This window comes from Lontra canadensis, unplaced genomic scaffold (genome assembly GCF_010015895.1).
Source record: "Lontra canadensis isolate GAN:19392208 unplaced genomic scaffold, GSC_riverotter_1.0 scaffold34, whole genome shotgun sequence".
In the NCBI taxonomy this organism is placed as follows: Eukaryota; Metazoa; Chordata; class Mammalia; order Carnivora; family Mustelidae; genus Lontra; species Lontra canadensis.
The window spans coordinates 2,812,152-2,826,457 of record NW_022631028.1 but is presented as its reverse complement, the minus strand read 5'-3'; the positions used below and the strand labels follow the sequence as shown (position 1 = coordinate 2,826,457).

The window sequence follows — 14,306 nt, the reverse complement described above, 5'->3', positions numbered from 1 at the left end:
CTCCCCCTCCTTTTCCTCTTGCCTCCCCTCCCCTCAGTCATTCAGGAATGCCTGTTGAATCTGCACCCAAAAGTCTTTGATGTCACTTGTCCCTCCCCATCATCACTGCTGTTCCCTAGCGTAAACCACCTCGGGCCCCTCCCATGGACCACACAGTAGCCTCCTGACCAGTGCCCTACTTTTACTCCTGTCCACACCAACCTAGTCACCCCTCAGTAATCAGACCGAACTTTCTAGAAGTCGCTTGGCTCCTGGCAATCTCTGTTTGAAGTCCATTAGTGAATTTCATCTCCCCTGAGCTAAGAATGAGTCCCAAACTCGAAAGTAGCTCACAAACCCTTGCGGTATCTGGTCTCTCAGTTTATCTCACGTCACCCTACTCCCTTGCTGTGTCGCTCTGCCTTCTCTCTGTTCTTCAGACCGTCCAAACTCATTTTTGCTTTGAAGACTGAGCACATGCTGCTTCCCTTAATGGGCTGTTCTTCCAGAAGCTTCTCCCTACCACCTATCTAAAGGACAATGCAATACGTTGTTATCAAACTGTTAAGATTATTTGATTACTGTCCATCACACACACACACACACACACACACACACACATCTAAATACACAAGTATAAATTCTCAGAGTTTAGGTACCATCTTTTTCTTTCTTATCCACTGTATCCACAAGAATCTGGCTCATAGGAAGTGATGAGTATGTATTTACTGGATGAGTGAATAATGTAATGTTGGTAGTTCCTAATAAGGGGGCCTCGTCTGGATGTTTGGTCATTTGGGTGCCAGATGCTTGCATGGCGCTAGTATGTGTAGAATAACAGACTTGAAAATGTATCTCAAACTGCAGATATTTCTCTTTGGGCCTGTTTCTCACTTAGAGAAATGAGGAGAAAGACAGTCCCATCAGAAGCAGCTCTGACCCTGGGCTGTAACTAGCTGAGAAGTGAGTTTGTTTTCATGCTCCAGGTCTTCCCTAGGAGATCATCCAGGCTGCTGTAAAGGGGACCAGTTGTCTTTAATTTGAAAGATACATAATCTTGATTTCTCCTGGAGAGTTCTAGGCTCTCATCGGATAAAAGACAACGTCATAGCTAATTAGCATGCTCATGGAAAGTCAAAAGGCATATTTTGAACTCTTGTGCAAACAGAGCATAGCTTCAAAAAATTTAGAGTACCAAGATATTAAATATAGAATGCATCTTCAAATTAAGTCATTTCCATAATTGAACTTAGGAAGAAGCACAGAGTGAGGTTAAATCTTCTCAGGGGAAAAAATCCAAACAGCTCCCAGATTGTTGTGCATTAGCCCATTAGTATGGGTTCAAATGTGTCGTTTAGTGACAGCTTTTAGTGGTGGCATCATTTTTCGGGCATATTCTCAGGATGCTGCTTTACTTTTCTTTTCCAAATTTGGAACAAAGTTTAGATGGCATTTAAAAGGGATGCAGAAATGCAATTTCAGAGACAGTTTTACAAACTCATTCCACATTCTGTCATTTTTATGTTAAATTGGACCGAAGTGAGTCATTTATTGGGAGGTGAGAAAGGGTGTTCAAATTTGAAAAGTGGCCCGAGCCATTTCTGGCAGACTTCATTTGCATATTTGGGTAATGGCAAAGCCAGGTCTTTGGTTAAACCTGAGATTTCCCCATCCTCTGTGTCAGAGATGTGTTACAGTGGGACAGTCGTCAAACGGTCTTGGGAAGCTGTGATGTGACAAGCAGAATCCGAGCACATGCATCTTGTGGGCGTGTGGGTAAAAGCACAGGTGTGTTCTCTGTGGGGGGTTGGGGGAGAAGTCCAGCCTTTTATGTGATTCTGGCAGTGGGGCAACTCTGCCAGTAAGAAATTTTTCTCCAGTTCAGGAGGAGGGAGTGAGTGGCTGAGATTATAGTTAGGTTTGCAGGGACAACAGAGTGACCCCGGGAAAGAGGAGTATGATGTTCTCTCATATAACCCTGCAGTGCGGCTCCTTCTGGGTCCCGGGGAGGCTTTGGCAGGCGGTCTCAACAAGGGGGAGCTTGAAGCTGCAGGGATCGCAACTGGCTACCTGGAAATGAATTTAGTGTCAATGGGCCAATCCCCACAATCTGGCATTTGCTACTCATTTGAGGAACCAAGGTGGGCACTTGGAGGGATACAACTCTCTAGGTGAACTCAGAGCTCCTTCACCTGTTGAATTATTTGCTTCTGTATTTAGACTATCTTTTCCTCCTTTCCTGAGAGGAGAACAAAACCAAAACATGACCAAAATGTATAAAAGAAGGACGCCTGGCTGGCTCAGTTGGTGGCGCCATGCAACTCTTGGTCTCGGGGTTGTGAGTTCAAGCCCCACGTTGGGGGGGTAGAGATGACTTAAAAATAAAATCTTAAGAAAATATATATAAAAAAAAGAGAAAGTAACAGTCTCCATTAATTCTCCTTATCAGGGTTTCTTTCAAAATAGAAATAGCTTTAAATTTTGTCTTGACTATAACAAGCATTAACGATGCATTATAAAAAGTAGACAATACAGGAAGGTATAAGGGGGGAGAAAGGTATCCCGAATCCCATTTTTTTCTTTCTATGCTAGTGTATTCACACCAAAAATGGGCTGGTGCTGCATGTGCTTCTTTATAATCGAGACCCTTGTAAAGACCACAGTGAAGAGAAACACAGATTTCCACCCACATGGGAAAGAGAGTGGGGGGATGTATCTGTCATGAACATTTCCTGGCTCTGAAAGTCTTCAGCCTGCCTCCAGGGGAAGCAAGAAGGCAGCTAGAGAGCTTCTTGGGGCAGAAATCAGACAACTGGCCCCAAGAGCCAAGTTTGCTGTGGGGGTTGGTGGTGGGGGGACGACTGCTGGATATTGGCGGAATCAAGGCTCTACTCCAAGTCTTTGAAGTTCTGATCCAACCAGGTCCAACGTGAGCATTTCGTCCTCAAAAGCGAGCAGTGGTGACATGGGGGCTGGTGGTGGTTGTTCCCATCCAAACCTCAGTGTGTTTTCCCAGTACCACTGGAGCTGAGTGAATTAAGCCTCTTCTAGTTCTACCAAGACCTCTTTGCTAGTTTAGAATATGGGCCTCCAATTTCTCCTTCAGGCATACCAAATACAATTGTATGTGGTCTATCTTGCTTCATTAACTGCCTGCCTAGTTTTCCTCAGCTTTGAAGCCTTACCAAAATCTATATTCAAATCTGTAATCTCTCATAGTCAGGGGTAAATGGAGTTTTTGTCCTCCTTGGGCTTTACTTCAGATACTTAATTTCAAAGCATAGACTGGAACGGGAGGGAGTCGAGGGGTTGAGATTTAAACAAAGGGGACCTTGAAAATTTCTTTGGAGATGAGGAGTGAAAGTGGAGGATACCTGGGGAGAGAGCAAGGAACAGTTTTGATAGGATTGATTGTAAGACCAAGGGGAAGATTTTGATGCTATACTTGAACTTGAAAGACCTGAAATGCTCTGGATCAAAGATCTTCTAAACCACTTAAAAAGCATATGCCATACAGGTTTTGTAAGAGAGGACGGAGATACCCCTTCTTGTCCCTTGACGATGCTCTTAAGCAGGTAAGTCTAGGGATGTAGCATCCAGTGAGGGAGAGGCAGGATTCCCGAGTTTTTATTTTGAATGGGAGAAACTAAACGCCTGGGCTTACCACCCTCTTTTATTCAAGAAAATAAGAACTGAAGTTATTTCGTATCCTACCAGGTATTTTTCCTCCCACTAGGTTTTGCTCTGCATTCAATCAACATTCAAAGAAAGAGCATTTCATAAAATGAGAAGGGTCTTTTGCTGAGCAGGTTTTAAGGAACAGGAACCTGCTTATTCTCTTGAAGTTTAATGAAACTCTTTCCCTTTGAAAACTGCTTGGACTTCGGACAGGTTGCAAATCTGGCAAGGCCACCTCTTGAGGTCAACCCATACATAAAGTTTGGTCTTGGTTTTTAAGCAACAACAGTGTTAGGAGATCAAGAGGTGAAATGCAATATCTGCAAAATTGATTAGCTAAGAATTATGGAAGCTCTTCACGTGAAAATTACTTATATGCTTATAAGTACCAGTTCATACAGAATGCTAGGCATGATTTTTTGAAAGGTCTCATCCCTTTTCCTTATAGTGTAGAAGAACTTCTGGCAAATCTTCAGGTAAAAACTGGGCATTTTATTAGAAAGATGCAAAATGAGAAGTCACCAAGAACATTTTTAGCCCTGATTGTATTTCTTCTGGATGTTACAGCCTTACAGATAAATCACCCCTGGTATTTTGTCTTAACATATTTTGTCAAAAACACGAGGGTGTGGAAGTGATTGATACATGTTTTATCTCTCCCCTGAACTTCAAACTCATGTACTCAGTTGCTAGGCCATCTCCAGATGGATGTCTAATAGCTCAAATTTATAAGTCCAGAAATGAACTCTTCCATTTTCAGAGACCCAAGTGATCATCCCCTCATCTCTGCTGTATCCATAAAAGGCTACTGCAGTCTTCCAAGAAGTTAAAACAGCATAACCGCCCCCCCACCTCCATTTTGAAGCCATCCTTGATTCCTTTCTCTCACACCTTCCATGCAACCTATTAGCCAATCCCTTGGCTCAACCTTCAGGATATAACCGGGATCTGACTGCTTGTCTCCATCTCTGCCCCATTACCCTGGGCCAACCCATCATCTTCTCTCACCCAAATAATTACAGCAGTCTCCCAAGGTCTCCCCACCTCTAGCCTTGCCCTACGACCTTTTAAAAGAGCAAGGGTGACCAAAAATAAGGATACTGAATTGTTACATCTTGTAATACGCGCACCCAGTGTCTTAGCTGGGAACCTGTGATGAAAACTGGATTTGTTTTCCGCCACAGCCCAGAGAGCAATATGGTTTGTGATTATGTCTTTCCATCTGGCCCACCCCTCTCTCTGTCTGCCAATCACCTGGGGATTTATCTGCATGCAGCATTAGCTGGAGAAAGATGGAAGCCAAAATGTTGTTGATATATTTATGTATGTGTGCATAGACGTGCTGAACAAAAACAAGCCAATGGAAACACCCACTCAGAGAACCAATAACAGTCTCCTCTTCTTGCTTCTCTCGCTCGCTTGCTTTCAGCAACCACTGGAAAGAAAAGACAGCCAGAACAGTTCTCAGCACAGCGTCTCCTGCCACCGGAGCCTGCACACGGCCTCCCCAGGCCACAGCACACAGGTGCTCCCCGAGTACCCGCCTGCAGAGGCCCCCACTCCAGATCAAAGCGACAGCTCTGGGCAGAAGAAACCAGATCCTTTTAAAATCTGGGCCCAGTCCAGGAGCATGTATGAAAACCGACGTGAGTAGCACCCTGGCTCCTGTCTTCCCAAGACCCCTACCCAAGGCTCCAGCTGTCTCTTGGGGCTTCTTGAAAATTGATTTTTCAGTGTATAAACAGGGTAGAGGTAAATCACAGTGAGAGGCGAAAGCTTCTCAGAACAGTGACAGAATCTGCTGGATGTTCATGGAGGTCCATTATGTGTTCTGTTTGGGGTGGACAAGATGTGGGTGGTGGTCAGATAAAGGGCCTGGATAAAAATGGATTTATTTTTCCCTTCCATTAAAAGAAGTGGCAGATAAGAGCTGCTATCTCATTAACTCTTCCCTGTGTAGAGACTATGGCATGTTCTCGTGAAACAGCTCTGATGTACAAGAGAACATAAATATCATTGGTTTGGATTGCAGGAGTCATGAGAATGAGATTAAATGCTTTCTTAGTGGTCTCCTAGTTTTTAAGAATACTGGTAATTTTTTTTTTTTATATCATTATCAGTCTTTGTAAGCATTCCCCTTAGAAAGGAAAAAAGAAAGCAGTGAGTGGTTTGCACTTTAATTATTTATACTGTGGTTAAGTGTGTTCCTTTGGCTTCACCTTTTCGATAAATATGAACTAGGGATAGCATACGTCATAACTTTTTGGCCCTGATAAACCTAACATTGCCTTGTTTCATTTCTTACTTTTTATTATGAAATGATTCCAAGGACCATTCCCAGTAAATTAATCATCATTTATCCTACCATTGTCAATGAAAAGCTCCCAAGGTGCTTTAATCTTAGGGGATGCAGGCTAACCCATTTCGGCGGTTGCTTTACTGACGGTTTCTCGTGTGCGTGGTTGGCCAGGATGAAGCAGCTCCGGAGGAAGGACGTGCACTTCATTTTCTCTTTGGGGCGGGGAATTGGAGAGAATGTTTAATGAGGTCTGGCGGAGGGTCTGAGTAAAAGTGGAAGAGAAGAGAATCACTCTGTCCATCCTCTTTGTTACCCCCGCCTCCCATTCCCTAGTCCTGGCACAAGTTTTCTTTATAGCCATAGCTGTGGTGGTTTCTCAGGCAAAGCCCCCGTGGCCCCAGCCTCTTGCCCACCCACTCAGACTTGGCTCTGAAGCCTTTCCTTTGCTGGCTGGAGCAGTTCCTCTGTGACTCAAACAAAACAGGGGAGCGAGGCCAGCATCCCCATCTGAGAAGGAAAGTTGGCCACATTGCGGGGTGAAATTGAACAGTTAGGGGGCACAAGGCAAGTGTGGGGTCACGATGATTACCAAATTTTGGAAGTCACTCAGGAGTCCCTCCATCCTTTTCCTCCTCAAGGGAGAAATGTCATTGCCTTCTTAGTATAACAGTGTGGGGAATTAAATGAGCTGTTTTGGCTAAGGGTTCACTATGCTGACAAAAGCCAGATAATTTGAGTAGGAATTTATTTAGTCCTCAGTCTAGGAAGACCCCCCCAGAGTCTCCCTGAGGCCAGTCCAGAGGAAATGAAGTTCCATGTGGAACATCCCTCGTAAGCATTGTTGCGAAGTCTGAACCTGGAGTCTGTTCTCCCCGTGTCTTCTCACTAATTGTAGTGATTTCATTGAACGAATGTTTCCCAAAGAGGAATATTTTCACATTCTTTTTGCATTTCTCTCTAACCATGGGGCTCCTCCAATCAATGGCCCAACTTCAGTTGATGTTGAGATATTGCTTTATTGACCAGGCTTTGGCTTTTCTCAATACAGGACATGTTTATGACTTTCTCATGTGTGAATTCTGGGATAAAATAAATCGTGTTCTGAAATCCTGGTCGGCATCAAGGATTGACAGACCACCCTAACACATCCATTTAATAGGAGACTTCAGCTCAAATGCCATTTTCACCTTGATGGAAGCAGAATTCCTTAAGAAATTTGGTATTTAACAAAAATTTGGTGTTTAATCAAATTTTCCAAAAAGTTGTTTGTTTGTTTTTTTACCCAGAAGTAAATAGTAAAATATGTACTCTTACCCCACAGCCAGCTGCTTATTTAAGCATTGAAATTATTCAGGTGGCTGTCAGATGGAAATATTTGGAATGGGGCCAGTTTTGTCTTCACTTTCTGTAACATCTATGGAATAGGATCCAGCAACCCAAATGAGAATCAATTTCTTTTTGGTGATTGGAGGTTCCATAATTGAGGGATCGTAGCAACCTAATTGATGTTAAGATTCACATGGATTTCTCCCTCACCACTCAATGAGGGTAATGATAAGACTTCTCCCCGCAATGGTAGTTGTTTGGTCTCTGCCACAGATTTTCTAATTTTCACAGTACCTGCAAATGAATGTACCTCAGTCTTGTCTTTTTATTTGTATTTTGTTTTATCCCAGATCTTTTTCTCCTATTCCCTTAGATTGTTTTATATCTTGTCCTTTGGGGTGGGGGGGAGGGGTTGTGGAATAGAATATGTAGCCCTGTTAGATGGGATTCCCTGCCCCTCCCCCAAGACATACTCAACATCCTACTCCAGGAAAAAAACAAGGAAGTGGAAGTCAGGAATAACACTTCAGTTGGACCCAAGTTATCCTCTTTTTGAAAATATATTCGTCTTCTATTTCATTTTATTGTGAAGGGCAGTGTGAAGATTAACATCATCCCTGATCAGATTCCTTCACGTGGTCTTAATGCTGTGCAAAAACACCATATTCTTGAAGGGCCATCTGTCACAACACCAGTGTCAAAATGAATCCGTCTGAATTGCAGATGTATTAATAAAACCCTATGAAGGGCTTAAATGTTTAATTAAAAACAAAGGCAAGCATGGAAGTCCTTTAAAGCCATGTTGCCTGCTTTGTCTTTTCTCTAGGAACACATCAATTGCTCACATGTCTTGAAAAATGAAACTGATGCAATCTTATTAGTACATGTTCAGGAAGACCAGCTAGCATACACCAGTGTGTACTACAACAGAAAGTCTAAAGCTTGCCATTGAAACAGCACCTGTTCACAAAATAGTTCAGAAAGAAAAAAGTCAAAAGCTATTGTACCAACATTGTAGACCTGTCCTATTCAGGAGAAACATGCTTACACATTTGGAATTGGTCAGTGAGATCCTTTATTGTAGTAAGTTTAAGGACGTTAGTCGTACTTCTAGATTTTAAGAGCTGTTATGACAGTTCTTATTTGTGTTTTGTTCAGTTCTTGGCCAGATCTGATGATTTGTGTCTCTAAATAAAAGACGACTCTGGGGGCACCTGGGTGGCTCAGTCGGTTAAGCGTCTGACTCTTGATTTCAGACTGGGTCATGAGATCGATTGAGCCCTACACTGGGCTCTGCGCTTGGAGTGCGCAGCCTGCCTGAGTTTCTCTCTCTTCCTCTCCCTCTGCCCCTTCCCCCCACCTTAAAAAAAAAAATTTTTTTTTAAAAGACTACTTTGGTTGAATTGCCAAGAATTCATCTGAACAGGTATTAGTGCAAAAATGAATTCCATTCGGAATCTTTAAATAAATGCTTTGGTGTGGCAGTAACAGAAGTATACTTAATTTTTTTTTTTTTCCAAAAGGAAATCAGGGCTTAGACAAACCTGAAGTTCATGACTTGATTAAAACAAGGTCAGACGAAAATGCATACTTGAGGGTATAATTAAATAGGAAGAGTCTGAGATGGTAACGGTAGTTGTATGAAATTCTCAGTGGAACAACTCTAAATACCGGCTTTTGACAAGAAAAGCGCTATGAAAAAAGATGGGTGGGGGGAGCCAGAATCAAACTATAGTCTTTTAAAATCCACAGCAGCCGTGACCTTTACTGTGAAAGCTTAAGTGCACGTTCCTTATCAATCAAACCTAAATTAAAATGAACTAAGAGAAAGCACATACATTAAGCTTTGCAAAACTGTGAAATTAATATTGCAGCTATGTCACCTTCGCCTGCATCGGGATTGAGCAAGGGGGAAAGAGAAAGAGAGATCAATTCCACGAGTTTTGGAGAATGTCAGAGTAAGGATCCGCTGAAAACTTTTATTTCTCCATTATTATTCATACTGTCTGATGTTGCCATGGGTGGGCGTGGGGTTGCTGGGGAAAAACTCAGAAGCGGGAGGGAAGAAAGAGAACTACTCTGAACAGAAGTGTTATGGCACTCTTGTTGACCACGCACGGACCAAAGACAGAATGAAATAAAACGTGATGGGCACATTTTATCTAAGTCTGGAACTTTGTGTCTATAGTAATGGAGACACCAGGAGGTTTCTCTGCAAACCTGGTGATTCCATTCTTTGTAATTATCAAAGGAAGTCTTTTGACTGCTTTATTGAGTTGTCCCTGGCATTACTAAAGGAGGTAACTGCAGACATTGTCCCCTCTGCAGGGGATTACAAAGGAAGAAAACTGGACAAAGTTTTCTTAGTTCTTTTTGATTCAGTCTCACTCAAAAAAAAAAAAAAAAGAAAGAAAGAAAAGGGTGATATTAATATCAGAAAGATAATTCTTCCCTGCTGCCTCCTGAAAACTCCATTCTTGTGAAATCTGCCCGAAATAAAGAAAAGATTAAAACATTTGTTGGGGCGGGGGGTGGTCTGGAATCTTCAGTGCCCCTGAGAAGACGTGGCAGCAGAGAACACAAAAGAGAGAAATCCTGTAATTCTGTAACACGGTTCCCCACTGCTTTATTCACCTAGGTTATAGATTTGGGTGCATGGAAATGGAATTTGTTTGGTGGAAGAATATAATGGTTAAAATGCCAAAGTCCAGGTGCCAAAAGACTTTCTTTGTAACATGTCTGCGTTGGTGTATTGTGTTTGTGTCTGTGTTTTCTTAGCTCATCATTGGTATCTGCAACATCTTTGTTGTCCTTGGACATCTTCCTTTTCAACAGGAAGCTCTTCAAATAAATTTGCCATTTCCCCCATTGATTCCCAGATGCAAGTGCTATTTTCCGATGGACTAAACTGTATGATAAGCCTACATCTTTTGGCCACAACCACCCATACATATCATGACATCTGACACCTAAACGAGCAAATGAGGGCAGAAACTCACTACCTTTGGTGTCCCTGTAGCATGAGCAAGTGTTCTTGTGTTAAATGATGCTGAGAAAAATGGAGAGAGGCTGGAAGTCTCAGCAGAGATCCTTCCCTTGTTTGCAAAGGGCTCAGCAGACTTAAGGCAGACTCTGCCAGGAACCTAGTGCTGGCCGGAAAGCACCCGTGGTCTATTTTGGAAATAATCCTCCTGCCTGAGTGAACCCAATACAGAGTCCCAACCTGATTTAATTTGTTGTTTCAGTGAGGCTATTAGAGCAAATATCCTGTAGCCAGCTCCTCGAACAGAAAGAAAATATCATTACCTTAGTGTGCTCAAGAAAATATCTTTCTCCGATTGTGTTGAGGGGAGTCCTTTGACATAGCTAACTGCACGTTCCGTGGGGTCTTACAACTTAGCCTCCGCAATTACAATAAAAAAGCAATGGGCATAAAGCACCCTGTAAAGCCCGGGGCATTAAGAAAGCTCAGGCAAAAATACTGGATTCAACTTCTCTGACTTGTACTTAACTGTTCGTTTAGTTTCTTCTCTCTCTGTGTATTCATATACCGTACATTTGAAGGCAGTGGATGAGTCACTCTTGCCAACTTGAAATCCCAACAACTGTCTTCTTCCCTACCTCATTGCACAAAATTGAAGAAGACGAGAACTAAACTTTCAGGCCTACACACTCCTGCAATCCCGAACCCAATTAATTAAGTAAACCAGAAAGTAGGTAGAACAGTATTTGAAATTCTCCTTTAGGGTTCACTGCCACTGAACCACTTTTTTTCTTTAAGTAAAAGATGTATCATTTCAAAGACCATAAAACACACTCTTGTATACATTAAAATATGAAAGAAGAATTAACGAGAAATAACTTTTGTATTACCTTAGTGAAGTGACAGAGTCGTGGTACATAGAACAGATTCAGGTAAATTTCAGGTAAAGTGAGCATCGTCTTACAGAAATGATTTTTCTTCTAATAAATGAGGTTTTTATTTTATAGCTCAGGCCCTTACTGAGTTTTCAGAGTAAAATACCAAGCTATTGGATATTAAGTTGAAACTTACAATTTTAAAATATCATAGGCAAATTCTGGAGCAAAGCACTCATTCCAGCGATAAAATGAGAAAATACGGAAATTTGAGATTGAACATTTTTGTAGTCACCATTTGTGTTGAGAATATGGAAGGCTGGCTCCTTTTTGGTAATACAACTGAAATCATAATAAACTTTGAAAACTGGAAATATTAGGATGCCCAAGAGTAACTTTTGGCAAAAATGATCTAACAAAATCAAATTATTGGGTTGCCGATCTTGATTATTCTAAAGCAAGAAAAAGTGACGTCTTTCAAAAGCTGAAAATTCTTTTTTGCTCAGGCTGTTTTCTTTCACCCGCTACTTGGTATAACATCAGATGACTTATCAGGGCTTCTGAGTCCCCAGAGTGAGCTTCTGTTTCCGTGGTCACTGTGACTCAGCGTGAGCTCCCTCCTCAGATGTGAGCACCCACTTTGTGGATCAGCACAGGGTGATTTTAATTTACTTAAATTCTCTGGCAACAATACCAAGGACGGTGGACAACACTGACTTCTGGCTTAGTCCGGGATAATGGCTTGGGCTTGATTAGGAATTATCAAACAGTGATTAGTCCTTTGAAAAAACGTAGGGCTCAGTGACCGCTCCCACTGTTTGTTTCCGCCTAGTGTCCTCTTGTAATTTTATCCACCCAGATTATTTTGCTTCCTTCTCTGTTGGAAAGCTGTCATCTGCTCAAGCATCATCAGGATTATTCCTATAACTGTGTTCACCTTAAGGGTATGCTTCCTTCGATCAGAGAAATCACCTCCCTCTTCCTTCTTTCTTCTCTGCAGTTCCGGACTACCAAGAACAGGACATCTTCCTGTGGAGAAAAGAGACTGGATTTGGATTTAGGATTCTGGGTGGAAATGAACCAGGGGAACCTGTGAGTCTCTTGTCTACCTCTGTTTTCTAAGATAGCGACGCAAATTGGCAGCAGTGGCAAATCACTAAGATTTGAGTCCAGCTAGGTGCAACAGGGACTGTGGTTGCATTTCAAGAAGTGTGGGTGAGCTGTCGGGTTTTGTGGAGCTCCTTTTGTCTTGAGGAAGAAGAGACTAGTTTCCTTCTTTAAAGTTTGTACTCGTGGCAATATTAAAAGTGGCAGCTCCAGCACCTGGAGCTCCCCACCCAAGAAAATGAAAACAAAAAGCAAAATAATAGGCATCAACTAATAAAACAACTCCATTGTTTCATGGAGTTGGAAGCCCGACCCTTCCGGCCAGATCTGTTAAATTGGCTAGCAGGGAGTGGGCTTTGAGTATTGAGGAGCTAATGCATAGAGAGCGCTTGAGGAGACCTGAAAGATCAGAGGCCGTAGGACCACTGTCTTCACAAAGGTGGACAAAGAACCCTGAACAAGAATCAGGAGACATCCTACCTCCCTGACCCTCTGTTCCCTCACCTTTAGAATAAATCTGTGTCACAATCCAGGAATGTTGTAAAAGGAGAAGAGAAAACTAAAGATAAACACTGTTAATTTCCTTATCATAAAAACAGCTGTTATTTTTTTGAGCACTTACTATGTGCCAGAACCCACGCTAATGGCTTTTAACATGCATTTTCTCATTTCTCCATCAAGTCTCAGAATGTAGCCCCAGGTTCCAAATTATCAAATAAAGACACAGAAGGGTTAATTAATGTACTCAAGATCATAACCTTAGTAAAGGGGAGGGACAGGAAAGGGTCTGACTTCAGGGTCTACATTCTTAACCACTCCTTTGTCAAAGTTCTTTGTAAACTGTAAATACCATCTAAAGGTAGTTACAGCATTACTACCTAGTGAGGAGGCAAGGAAAACACAAATATTTTCACTAAGGTTTAATGAAGGGTGAGGGTAACCAGACACTAACTATAAAGACAGCTCTGCATGCCACTGCTGAAAGTACAGAAATGGGATGTCAAACCAGACTTTGCATGATTCATTGCCTCATTGAGCAGGATTTACAGTACATTCCCTATTGCTAGGCATAGAGCTGGACCTGTAAAGAAAAGTAGTATTACTATTACAATTTCCAGAGTGTTCCAGAAGGAGGGTTCTAAGGTAAATAGAGAAGGAGAAGAGATTTTTGCAAATGCAGGGATAAAGCAATGTATTTCTGCAAAAGGGAAAAAGACTGAGTCCTCCCCAGACCCCAGATAAAGGTCAAGGAATCAACCAAGAAACAGTGTTACTTTCGGGACGCCTGGCTGACTCAGTCAGTGGAGCAGGCAAGTCTTTATCTCGGGGTCGTGGGTTAGAGCCCCATATGGGGTGTAGAGATGACTAAAAAGAATAATAATAAACTTAAAAAAAAAAAAGAAATAGTTGCTTTTCCACCATTTAAGAATTACTGTAGCACCTATCACCATGGCCTGGTACCCAGTGGGTGCTTAATAAATTTAGGGCACAGAGGCAGACATGAACAAATGAATTGACTTGTTCTCAGAAATGTGAAGGCCATCATTATAATAGTAAACCAAAAGGTCAATGTTTCATCCATCATCCAATTACTCAACAGATTTATATCGGTCACATCGTACCGCTGGGTGCTGCCGATACAGACGGCCGTCTGAGGTCTGGGGATGAATTAATCTGTGTGGATGGGACACCGGTAATTGGAAAATCACACCAGCTTGTGGTCCAGCTTATGCAACAAGCCGCCAAGCAAGGCCACGTCAACCTCACGGTGCGGCGTAAAGTGGTGTTTGCAGGTATGTTTTCGTTTATCCCGTTAGACAGCGCTTGGTCACTGGATGCACAGAAGAGGCCCCTTCCTGCGTCTGCCTCCTCCAGCATCTATTTTAGCAAATCTTTGCAAATGTGATTAAGCTCAGACTTTCCAGATGGTTTGCTTCTCTCAAATCCGGCAAAACTACTGTCATTCAGAAGTACTTTAAAGTGCCATTCATGCACATTCAGCAAAACCTTCTAGAAGAGGACTAGTTGAATATATACTCCCTGTCCTCATCTCCCTGCC

At 42.3% G+C, this 14,306-nt stretch overlaps 1 protein-coding gene across 14 annotated transcripts in view; it reads left to right on the top strand.

Moving 5' to 3' along the window:
* Nucleotides 1-14,306, top strand: part of MAGI1 (membrane associated guanylate kinase, WW and PDZ domain containing 1) — a 633,434-nt gene that overhangs the window by 593,520 nt on the left and 25,608 nt on the right. For 8 of the 14 annotated variants that reach the window (XM_032867328.1, XM_032867333.1, XM_032867331.1 and 5 more), the window contains 4 exons: nucleotides 5,087-5,303; nucleotides 9,157-9,240; nucleotides 12,141-12,232; nucleotides 13,848-14,040. In XM_032867328.1, coding sequence (XP_032723219.1) covers nucleotides 5,087-5,303; nucleotides 9,157-9,240; nucleotides 12,141-12,232; nucleotides 13,848-14,040 — 586 coding nt within the window. The remainder of the gene's footprint in view (nucleotides 1-5,086; nucleotides 5,304-9,156; nucleotides 9,241-12,140; nucleotides 12,233-13,847; nucleotides 14,041-14,306) is intronic. The other 6 variants (XM_032867342.1, XM_032867335.1, XM_032867334.1 and 3 more) reach the window with 1 other exon arrangement.